Genomic DNA, 12838 nt, shown 5'->3' with positions numbered 1-12838 from the left:
ACCGCAATGGAGCGAAAATCAAGCCAAGTGTGGGACGCCACGTACTCCAGACTAGGGGCGGACTTGGCCTCACAAAATCAGTGAGGCACAATTTTTTGTAGGTCTACATCAATGACGGAGCTAGGAGTAATTTTTTGAGGGGGCAATTTCTTTAGAGTGTGTGTGTGTATTACTTCTAACAATAATTATTCATAAAAGCATTGCAGGTATAGTGGTATATACTAAATTTGGGCCTGGATTGGTGTGGCACAGTTGCCACACCGGGCCTAGTCCATGTCCGCCCCTGCTCCAGACAACGAGAAGAATCACGCACTACCTGCAAAAATAGTCGATGAATACTAAATTTTGTAGACCACAATATTTTGGTCAGCAAGACTAGTATTACCTGTATGGTTAAGGATCTATTGGCTCAACAAAATTCACAGAAGACGGTGCATGAGGCGAAACCAAAAAATGTAGAGGAAACTCATTTGACAAAGATGGAGGATAGGCCACAAGATGGATATGTCTTTATGTATCAAAAGAGGTGATGTATATAGATTGAAGAGTTAGTATATGTCCAAGTGTTCACGAACAAATTGTTCGCAAAGCAATGACTATACAGGTTGAAGAAGCATGAAGGATCCAATCTCCAAGAACATATCAATACCTTCAACAATATAATCATTGATCTCGTGGAGCTTGGGGGTGGAGCTCAATGATGAGGACAAAACTATTATTTTGTTGTGCTCGTTACTAGGTTCTTACTATCACTTGGTGATCACTCTTAACTACATGAATCATTGTAACTACACTTGTGCTCATTCATAAAGGAGACATAATTCAAAGGAAGGATCTCAAGGTGAAGTTATGTATGTAAAAAGGGTCAAGATCTTGGAAGGAACAAAGGTTAAGAAGGTTATTAAAGAAGAAGTCTAAATCCAAGAACAAGAAATCAACATGGTGCTTTAGTTGCAAATAAATTAGGAATCAAAAGAGAGATTATCCAAACAAAAAGCAGGGTCCATCCAGTTCTACAAATATGGTCCAAATCGATGATTCTGAAAGTTAAGGGGATATTCTATGTGTTTCATCTATGCACAAAAACGTGGATTCTTGACTTTAGGTGTTCTTACCTCATGATGTCGCACTGGGAGTGACATTCAGGCCAGGTAGTTTTGAATTTGTTTATTTGGGCGATGATAAAGCACATGTTATCCTTTATTATAAAAGCTAGAGTTGCCAAGCTATCATGTTTGCCCTAATCACCCCCTCTTTTTCCCTCCTAAGCAATTATATGATCTTAGCTGTTGATGTGAATTCCTTGCTAATCTAATCTCAGCCGTTGATTCAAATGATATGTTTCAAACTACTCATTTCCTATCTCATACAGATGCGTCATAATGTCGATTAAAATCGTAGTTAATGCCAATCAAATCACCCTAACTCCCAACGATTAGTAAACTTTTATATTTAGGGAATCATATCGTATGTATTCATTTAGCGAATAAAATCGTAACTACTCATTTACTATCTCATACAAATGTGTCATAATGTCCATTAAAATCGTAGTTAATGCCAATCAAATCACCATAACTCCCAACGATTAGTAAACTTTTCTATTTAGGGAATCATATCGTATGTATTCATTTAGCAAATAAAATCGTAGTTAATGCCAATTAGTGCCCTAATCACCCCCTTTTTTTCCCTCCTAATCAATTATATGATCGTTGCCATTGATGTATTCATTAATCAATGCAAATAATGCAAATAAAATCGTAACTACTAATTTCCTATCTCATAGAGATGTGTCATAATGTCCATTAAAATCGTAGTTAATTCCAATCAAATCACCATAACTCTCAACGATTAGTAAACTTTTCTATTTAGGGAATCATATCGTATGTATTCATTTAGCGAATAAAATCGTAGTTAATGTCAATTAGTGCCCTAATCACCCCCCTTTTTTCCCTCCTAATCAATTATATGATCGCTGCCTTTGATGTATTCATTGTTGGTTACCGTGGTTGATGGAAAACTATCTTACAAAAGATGCAAGGAATGCAAAAGCGTTGTTTCGAGGTAAATATACCGCTTTTTATATGAAACATATCAATGAAAATAATTAAAATGGATTATAACTGATATCATTAATCAATCCATTGTAGGTTCAAGCTGCATGTCATTGTCATGGATGATTCTGGCTCGACAACATTTGTTCTCTTTGATCGTATTGTCACCCAGTTCATAGGAAGGAATGTCCAAGACTTGATTACAGAAATTAACAAGGTTGCTTTCTTATTCTTAGTTTTATATTTTATACGCAGATTCAAGTCAACACTAATCACTACAAACTCCCATTTGCTTGGTGCAGCCTGAGAACAAGTCAATTGGTTATCCTATTGATTTCAACTTTTTTGTGGACAAAAAAATGCTCTTTAAGGTGGAGGTTAGTGATGGTAATATCAATAGGAAGTGGAAGAAATATGGTGTCAAAAGGGCTACTGATGATGTTGAAGTCATCAATGAATTCATCAAGAAATACAATCTCAAGGTTTTTTTTTTGTTTATATTTTTTTTTGTACTATCATATCGGTATGGATTCTTGCGCATGTCGTTATATATTAGAATTTGACACGGAAGAAACTATCTTTTTAACAGGATTCAACTGATGATGATGGTGTTGATAAGGAATTAGAGTTGACTGCGCTGGGTAGTGATGCCAATAATTTGGTGATAAATTTATAAGCAGACTAATTGATCTTATGCTTTTTTAGCATTCTGATGGCCGAATTATATCATCCTGATATGCCTTTATTCTCCTTTTAGGATTTGGCTGAGTTAGATGATTCTTGCAACAACTCCAACAAACTGGGAACTCCGTCAACCACATCTGAAAGAAAGAGATCTTCTGATGGTAATACTTCAGCTGGGGGTGGTGTCATAGAAATTGGGGAGGAATCTATAACCAAACCAACTAAAATGGTTCGTGTGAAAGTTGAGCCAAAAGAAAAATAATGAGTTTCTCTTCAACGGTCTTTTCTGCGTTTCTCTGCGAAATAATGAGTTGAACCTTCAGACAAATATTGAGTTTCTATGAAAGTTGAACAATTTTAATCTGCTTTCTTTTCTGTGTTTTTCTACTTAGATTGAGTATTTATCTTTTTCGTTTATGGTTTTGTAATCCGAACAACATCTATGGAGTATATTTACAATTCGGCATTTCTAGCAACCAAATTTATCTAGCAACAATTCTGTTTCAAGTTATATTTACCGAATTTATCAAGTAATATATATGATCTGTTAATAGGTCAAAAATGGCATGGATCCAATTTGAAATTTATAGTTAGGCTATAACTATGAAAATATATATTTTTCAAAGCATATTTCGACTCGACGACTAAGGATTTGTAGATGCTCACTTTTTAGTAGTAGTTTCTGAAGTCTAATATTTTTGAAATACATACAATGTCGTATTATTAGCATGTCAAAACTTTTACAGATCCCTGAAACAATCACATCTATATGAAAATCAATCGTTTTTTCATAAAGTAAACTTTTAAACATTTCAGTCATTTTTGCGCAATCACAACTATGTGAAAATTAATCGTTTTGCATATATCCTCTCTCAGGTGGGGTGTAGCATTACTACAGATACCTTTGTCAACATGCTGCAGGTTTCGAAGATGATTTCTGTAGTATTTCCTTCCCACGAACATATAATTGTCTACTACGTTTTAAATGTATATTTTTTTTCATATAATGTCACAAGAAATTTATAGAATCCTCCTAACCGTTTTCTTATGACTTTACAAAGCAATACGCGGTTAAAACTTTTAATTAATAGGAATTACTACCAATTGATTTACAGTGATCATTTACATTAAAAACTTTCTATAAAGCCATACGCGGTACAAGTGAGAATTTCCATGAATTATTTCTTATGACTTTACAAAGCAATACGCGGTTAATGCTTTTAATTGCTGCAATTAATAGGAATTACTACCGTTTGATTTACAAGGGCCATTTACATTAAAAACTTTCTATAAATCAATGCGCGGTGCAAGCGAGAATGTCCATGAATTAACGTTGTGAGTATTTACAAAGCAATACGCGGTTAAGGCTATTAATTGCTGCAATTAATAGGAATTAATACCAATTGATTTACAATTGTCATTTACATTAAAAACTTTCTATAAAGAGTTGTCTTCTCCCTATAACTTTGTGCAGATTTTCGATTCAAAGGGTGCGATATTCGGCGATGTACTCGTAAGTGAGTTTCTATTTATATATTGAGGTCATATTTATACATCTAGCCATTATAAACTAACCTATTGGCGCTATATAATATATATTTTAATTTTTTTGTTGTTTTGCTTTTTTTCAATTCCAGTGATTTATACGATTGAGTTTCAAACCTTTTTGTTATCTACGCTACCATTTCATTTTGTTATGTATGATATAAAACTTCTATCGTCAATGTATGGTTACATTCTTTTTATTGTTCCGATCAACTTTTACGCCGCACGGGTCATTGGTCTAGTTACTAGAATTGGACAAATTAAATTTTTTGGTTAAAAGGACAAATTAAATTTGTTACTAGTTTAGAGACCCGGCGTTGCTCGGGTTAGATATTAAATAAGTTTGTATGAACGAATACACATGTAAGTATATTAATTGAATTTATTTGTATAATATCTTAAAAATAATATCTTAAAAATAAATATATATGGTGAGATGAATAACCGGGTAATATACAACGGTTTAGGTTTTTTTTTTTTTTAGAGAAACGTGGTTTAGAGTTTGCTATATATAGCCGAGTTTGCATGGAAATTAGGGTAGCTGAGTTTGCATAAAAATTAGGGTATTCTGTTTGTAAACGTATTAAATAAGTAACTTGTCAAAAAAAAAAGTCTAAAGAAACAATAGATATATACAAATGATGACTCAACAGGATAGGAATGAAAAGCTCATCAGTGGGGAGAAATATTAGGGATTACTAGATTATAGAGGAAATTTGTTAGGTTAAATTGGTGCGCTGCATTTTAGATGGAATTTGTTAGGTTAAATTGTTGCTAACCTAATGCAGCATTTGAGAGGAAAATTATTAGGTTAAGTTGCTGCAGACCTAATAAAATTAATAAATAAGGATTGGTGAGATGCATTTTTTTAGTATTAAATAAGTGTAGAAAATATTTCCTTCAAAAAAAAGTGTACAAAATATTGTAAAAAAAAGGCATGAAATTGGTGCGATGCATTTTTTTAGTATTAAATGAGTGTACAAAATATTTCCTTAAAAAAAAAGTGTACCAAATATTGTCAAAAAAAAAGGCATGAAATTGGTGCGATGCATTTTTTTTAGTATTAAATAAGTGTACAAAATATTGTAAAAAAATAAAAAAGGCAAGAGGATATGAATGAAATTGGTGTGATGCATGTTTTTAGATGGAATCTTACTTACTAAAGCTTGTCAGGTCAAGCTAACCCTAACCCTAACCCTAAAACCAACATTTTCCCGCTCATTCTAAAGCATTTATATCGACGCTTGACCTCCTCAACTTTAATACACGCCATAAAGTCATTTCATTACAAGCTGTAGTAACTGCTATTTATAACACGATTGCATATTATTTTAGTTTTTGAAATAGAATAACACACGATTGTTGTATTAATTGTCATCCCAAATTAGACCCGTGAATTACGTACAAAATTGTATAATGGAAATAAAATAAGACAAAATCAATTGTATATTGATTAGCATTGAAACCACACGGTTGAAAATTTCTTTTAAAAACAAAGCGGCCACACGGTTGCATATAAAAAAAACGACACCTTTTGCATATTAAAAGAAAACCACACGGTTTGCATAATGGAAATAAAATAACACACAATCAATTGTACATTAACTAGCATTATTGTATAATGGAAATAAAATAACACACAATCAATTGTATATTAACTAGCATTAAAACCACATGGTTGAAAATTTCTTTAAAAAGGGAGGCCACACGGTTGCATATAAAAAAAAATAGCATCTTTTGCCTATTAAAAGAAAACCACACAGTTTTCATTATGAAAATAAAATAACACCCAATCAATTGTACATTAACTAGCATTATTGTGTAATGGAAATAAAATAACACGCAATCAATTGTATATTAACTAGCATTAAAACCACATGGTTGAAAATTTCTTTAAAGAAAAGGAGGCAACACGGTTGCATATAAAAAAAACATAACTTTTTGCATATTAAAAGAAAACCACACGGTTTGCATAATGGAAATAAAATAACACCCAATCAATTGTACATTAGCTATTATGACTCATTCTTCTATGGTATAATATTGGCTTAGAGTTTCTACATGAAAATAAGACTCTACATGAAAATAAGACTCGTGCGTCAGCACGGGTCATGGTTATTCTTCTATGGTACACCCTCCGGTCATTAATATAAGCAAAAGTTTGATATTTAGATTCATTCATTAAATGATGTATGCAGTCTTTATTATATACTATATACATCATTTAATGAATGAATCTAAAAATCAAACTTTTGCTTATATTAGTGACCGAATGGTGTATAATATTGGCTTAGGTAACATTGCGAGTTTCTACATGAAAATAAGACCCGTGCGTCAGCGGTCATGGTTCTAGTTTGTTAGGTTAAATTACTACTAACCTAATACAGCAAATGAACAGGAAAATATTAGGTTAAATTGCTGCAGACTTAATAAAATTAATAAACAACGAATAAGGATGGTTGTGTGTGAATGTCGAATAATGTGAGATATATTCTAGAATCGATAAAGAATTTGATTTCCCTTAGTGCTTTACAGGCTAAAGGTGGTTCTAGATATTTTATGATTAAACGTAATTACGATCTATTAATGGGTTATGTCTATGTGTACTATTATTGTTGGACCTATTTGTATGACCTTTATAAATTGAAAACTCATTGACATAATCACGAACTACGGGGACTTATTTACAGGAGTATTGTAACTCATATTGGATTGTATAAGTATTTTGATATTTTGGGTTAGTTATAGGATTTTCAAATGCTTGAGCCATTGTTTAATAACATATTTGTCTTAACTTAAGCATGTCACTGTAATGTAAATTTATCATTTGAAATGTAAGTCTTCAACATGTATAATTTGGTTTTCCTTCAAAAATAAATGTATAATTTGGTTTCCCTATTAAATTCAATTTCTGCAACGTTGAAGCTTACTTCTCTATTAGTTGATTAGCGCTTTAACCATAATTGATATTCTAGTGTTAAAAAGTTTATATAGTATTAATAATTGATTAATACCATCTTTTTTTTTTTGACACAAAAAAAACTTATGGCATTTCATTAATAATAATAGTAGCAATACATCTTCGAATTACATCAAAAATATTGCGTGAAGCATGTAACACCCCGTTTTCCCAACATAAAAATTTCATTTAAAATCAGAGTATTTAATTCATAACGGAATGCCACACACTACTTTAACATATCAAAACAGATAAAAATAATTATCCTTCAAAATCAACATCATGAAAAATCTTAAACTGTTGCAGCGGAAAATAGTTCAACATTTAAAAGTCTTGGCACGCAGGCCTTATTGGAAATTCTCATAAATTAGTTCATAAAAGAAACACGTAAGGAATAGAAGTAAAAGCAAGCCCCCATCCCGTTACGTATCAGAGCACCTAGACACCAACTGAGAGTCCACTCATGAACGCCTCTAATCTTTATTACCTGCACATTACCCACGGTCGAGGCAACATATACGCAGAAGGGGTGAGATTTCATAATCAATACATTAAGAAGATAATCCAATAAAATGCATTTAACAACTTAAACATTAATAACATATCAACAATTAGCATATTTTTCATTTCATAACAAATACAATCATCAAATACCATTACTAATTTTCATCACAAATCATAATCAACTTAACACTTAACTTGATGACTCAACTCATCTTTGACCATGCAACTCTATCAACTCAACAACAACTTAACAACACCACTCTTCTTTGACCATGCAACTCTATCAACTCAACAACAACTTGACAACTTAAACATCATGAACTTCTTGATATGCAAATGCATGTGGTACCAATCAACAACAAAATGAGCATAATAGGCTCTTCAACGTGTGAGCACAAAGGCTGCCGGGCCTAAAGCCCCCAACTTTAATGAGCACAAAGGCTGCCGGGCCTAAAGCCCCCAACTTTAATGAGTATGCAATGAACTCAACTTCCAACAACTTAGACAACAACATAAACAACTCATACAACTCATAATCATGGACCACTCCTTGAATTCTACAACATAGACCGACTCATGCAACTTCAAGACACTAACAGTCAAAAGCAGGGAACAGCAGCAAGATACAACATTTAATAACATTTGAATGCGTCAACATCATCTAAGGTATGAATTACATCAACATAAATACCATAAAGCATCATTATAACATTCATGCAACCACACTTCTAATCTCAGTCACCTGAACAGACTGCAGGGTCTATAAAAACATCCTAAACAGCTCTCTTACTTAATTCTAAGGTCAACTCAAGACTACACGTGCGAAGGGATCGCATCGGGACAATTTTGGGCAACTAACAGCCTAACTCGCAGTGGCGAGTAACTCTGCTCGCAATGGCGAGCAAAGCGTGCATTCTGGGTTCCTAAGTCCTTACTCGCAGTGGCGAGTTATTCTGCTCGCAGTTGCGAGCTTACAGGTCACTCGCAGTTGCGAGTTGCATTGCTCGCAGATGCGAGCTCTGGGTTCTAGCTCGCCGTTGCGAGTGTTCTTGCTCGCAGATGCGAGCGATGAATGTCAGTACGGCCAGAAACCTAAAAATCACAACTTTTCACCTATATTCATGATTCCTTCATCCAAATAGCATCTAATTATCATCTTAAGTCATATCTAAGGTCTGTACACTAATTTTGCATCAATCTAACATCTGTTCTTGATTCATTCATCAAAATTGATCCTAAACCTAATTCTCAATTCTCACCAAAACTTAACCTAATCATGCTAAATTCATCCTATAGAATTATACCCTTAATAATATTGAAAATTAGTCTCACCCTTACCTGATAATAGCAGAATCGCAGCCCTCCTTTGGTTCTTCTCTCTTTCTGACTTTTCTCCCTTTTTCTCCAAAAACGTACGTACTACTTTTCCTAACTTATGTCTGTCTATTTATCTCTCCTTTTTACTCTTCTCACTACTAATTGCTCATCTCACCACGCAGCCCAATCTTTAATATTTTTATTTTATTTCTCATATCTTATTTTATTTAATAATAAAATAAGTCACACCAACATAACAACTTCACAACATCAATATACTTCACGTCATTCTAGAAAATCACATAATTTATCTATAAATCATGCAAACTATTTAAATTCTTAAATCATATAAATATATATATATATATATATATATATAAATAAATATATAAATCCTCATTAAATTAAGTAAATAATTAAGACGGGCGTTACAACTCTCCCCAACTTATAGAATTTTCGTCCTCGAAAATTTACCTCAAGCAAACAACTCTAGGTAAGACTCCATCATCTTACTCTCCAGCTCCCACGTCAAGCTTTCACCAGTAATGCCGCTCCAAACAACTCTCACTAGAGGGATTTCTTTGCCTCTCAACGTCTTCATTTTGCGATCATCAATCCTCAAAGGTAAAGTCTCCACCGTAAGGTTGTCTCTAACTTGCACGTCATCACTCTGAATCACATGGGACGGGTCTGGAACATACTTCCTCAGCTGCGACACATGAAACACATCGTGCAAATTCGATAAATGCGGTGGTAAGCCAACTCTATAAGCCACCGTGCCAATTCTCTCAGATATCTGATAAGGACCAATAAACTTTGGAGTCAACTTCTTTGACTTCAATGCACGACCAACACCGGTCGTTGGGGGTAACTCTCAAGAACACATGGTCTCCCTCTTGAAACTCAAGGTCTTTCTTACGCTTATCATGGTAACTCTTCTGTCGACTCTGCGACGCTTTCATCTTCTCTTGAATCATTTTCACCTTCTCAGTAGTCTGTTGAACAATTTCTGGTCCTAGAACCACACTTTCACCGGTCTCAAACCAACACAACGGAGTCCTACACCTCCGACCATACAAAGCCTCGAAAGGTGCCATCCCAATACTTGAATGATAGCTGTTATTATAAGTGAACTCTATCAACGGAAGATGACTATCCCAAGTTCCACCTTGCTCAAGTACACAAACTCTCAACAAGTCTTCGAGTGACTGAATTGTTCTTTCCGACTGACCATCTGTCTGAGGATGATAAGCCGAACTCAATCTCAACTTAGAGCCTAAAGCCTCTTGCAAACTCTTCCAAAATCTAGAAGTAAATCGTGGGTCTCTATCTGACACAATGCTCGAAGGAACACCATGCAGCTTCACAATGTCTCGAATATAAATATCTGCCAACTGAGCCACAGGAAAACTAATATTAATCGGAAGGAAATGTGCCGACTTCGTCAATCTGTCAACAATCACCCAAATTGCGTCATTCCCTTTAGGAGTATTTGGCAAACTCGTCACAAAATCCATGGATATACTATCCCATTTCCATTCTGGTACATCTAACGGTGTCATCAACCCAGCAGGTTTCTGATGCTCTACCTTCGACTTCTGACAAATCAAACAAGAGTACACAAACTGTGCCACATCACGTTTCAATCCTGACCACCAAAACAGCTTCTTTAAATCATGATACATCTTTGTAGCTCCCGGATGAATGCTCAAGCTACTCCTATGACTCTCTTCCAGAATCATCCTTTTTATCTCATCATTGTCTGGAATACAAATCATACCTCGGAACCTCAACACACCTTGATCATCGACTTTAAATTCACCATCTTCAGTTTGATTACTAGCAACCAACAAGTCCACAAACTTAACATCAACCTTCTGTGCATCTCTAATACTTTTCAAGAAATCGTTATCAATTTTCAGCATTCCTAACTTAACGCTCCGAGACGACATTTCGCAAACTAAGCTCATATCTCTAAACTGTTCAAGTAATTCAAATTCCTTCACCATCATAGCAGACATATGTAAACTCTTCCTACTTAAGGCATCCGCAACAACATTAGCTTTACCCGGATGGTAATTCAAACTAAAGTCATAATCCTTCAACAATTCGAGCCACCGTCGCTGTCGCATATTCAATTCTTTCTGATCAAACAAATACTTCAAGCTCTTGTGATCACTAAACACCTCGAATCTCGAACCATACAAGTAGTGTCTCCAAATCTTAAGGACAAATACGACTGCAGCTAATTCAAGGTCATGAGTAGGATAGTTTCGTTCATGAGTTCTCAACTGTCTTGATGCATAAGCAACAACTTTACCATCTTGCATAAGCACACCGCCTAAACCCAATTTGGACGCATCACAATACACCGCAAAAGGTTCATCAGGTTTTGGCAAAATCAAAACTGGAGCCGTCGTCAAACGCTTCTTCAATTCATTAAAACTGTTCTCACAATGAACATCCCACACAAATGTTTTACTTTTACACGTCAACTGAGTTAACGGAAGTGCCAACTTAGAAAATCCTTCTATAAATCTTCGATAGTATCCTGCCAAACCCAAAAAGCTTCTAATCTCTGTAACTGACTTAGGAGTCTCCCATTGTGATACTGCTTCAACTTTAGATGGATCGACTGCAATACCACTACCAGAAATAACATGGCCCAGAAAACTTACCTCGTTCAACCAGAATTCACACTTAGACAATTTAGCATACAACTTCTTCTCTTTCAGCACTTGCAAAACGATTTTCAAATGTTCTGCATGTTCTTCTTCTGTCTTAGAGTAAATCAAAATATCATCGATGAACATAACCACAAAGCGATCCAAAAATGCATGGAAAATGTGATTCATATACTCCATAAACACGCCAGGCGCATTACTCACACCAAAAGGCATCACCTTATATTCATAATGACCATATCGCGTCCTAAAGGCCGTCTTCTGCATGTCTTCATCTTTTACTTTAATCTGATGATAACCCGACCTTAAATCAATCTTGCTGAACACACGTGCACCCACCAGCTGGTCCATCAAATCATCAATTCTAGGAAGTGGATATCTATTCTTTATAGTTACTTTATTCAGTTGTCGATAATCAATGTACAACCTCATACTTCCATCTTTCTTCTTAACCAACAATACCGGCGCTCCCCAAGGTGAAACACTCGGTCTAATGAACTTCTTATCTAGCAATTCCTCCAACTGTTTCTTCAACTCATCCAACTCAGAAGCTGACATACGATAAGGTGTCATAGACACAGGCTTCGTTCCCGGAACAAGGTCAATAGAAAATTCAACTTCTCTCTCCGGTGGTACATCAGGGATTTCATCAGGGAAAACTTCAGGAAAATCACACACCACCTGCAACTTATCAATCACTGCTTGATTCTCCAAAGATAAGGATGCCATCAAGGAAAACATCAAGATCCCATCGTGTTCTAATTGCTTCAGCTGCTTAGTAGACAAAAATTCTGCTCCACTTTCCTCTTCAACAGAAGAGAAACGCACCGACTTACTAAAACAATTAATGAGAACATGGTTGTACTCTAACCAGTTCATACCAAGAATTACATCCATTCCACTCAGAGGCAGACAAACTAAATCAATCTCAAAATCACGATCAAACATAGACAAAGGACATCGTAAACAAACAAGAGAAGTAATCACCGAACCCTTAGCTGGAGTTTCGACGACCATTTCTCCACTCATATCAGACACAGCAAGACCCAACTTAGAAGCACAATCAAAAGCAACAAAACAATGTGTAGCACCAG

The 12838-nt window shown here is 35.0% G+C and overlaps 1 protein-coding gene across 1 annotated transcript; it reads left to right on the top strand.

Annotated features, from left to right (window-relative positions):
- Positions 1–1773: 1773 nt before the first annotated feature.
- LOC146897650 (uncharacterized) lies at positions 1774–3201 on the top strand. Its single transcript, XM_085734844.1, has 5 exons — positions 1774–2061; positions 2148–2268; positions 2354–2533; positions 2641–2712; positions 2809–3201. Exons 1-5 carry the CDS (start codon positions 1982–1984, stop codon positions 2995–2997), a joined length of 642 nt encoding a protein of 213 aa, XP_085590970.1. The 5' UTR covers positions 1774–1981; the 3' UTR covers positions 2998–3201.
- Positions 3202–12838: the final 9637 nt, after the last annotated feature.

Source organism: Medicago sativa, chromosome 8 (genome assembly GCF_051527215.1).
Source record: "Medicago sativa cultivar Bolivia chromosome 8, Bolivia_mono, whole genome shotgun sequence".
NCBI classification, from domain to species: domain Eukaryota; kingdom Viridiplantae; phylum Streptophyta; class Magnoliopsida; order Fabales; family Fabaceae; genus Medicago; species Medicago sativa.
The sequence above is the reverse complement of the archived record's forward strand: the minus strand, read 5'-3'. Positions and strand labels throughout refer to the sequence as shown.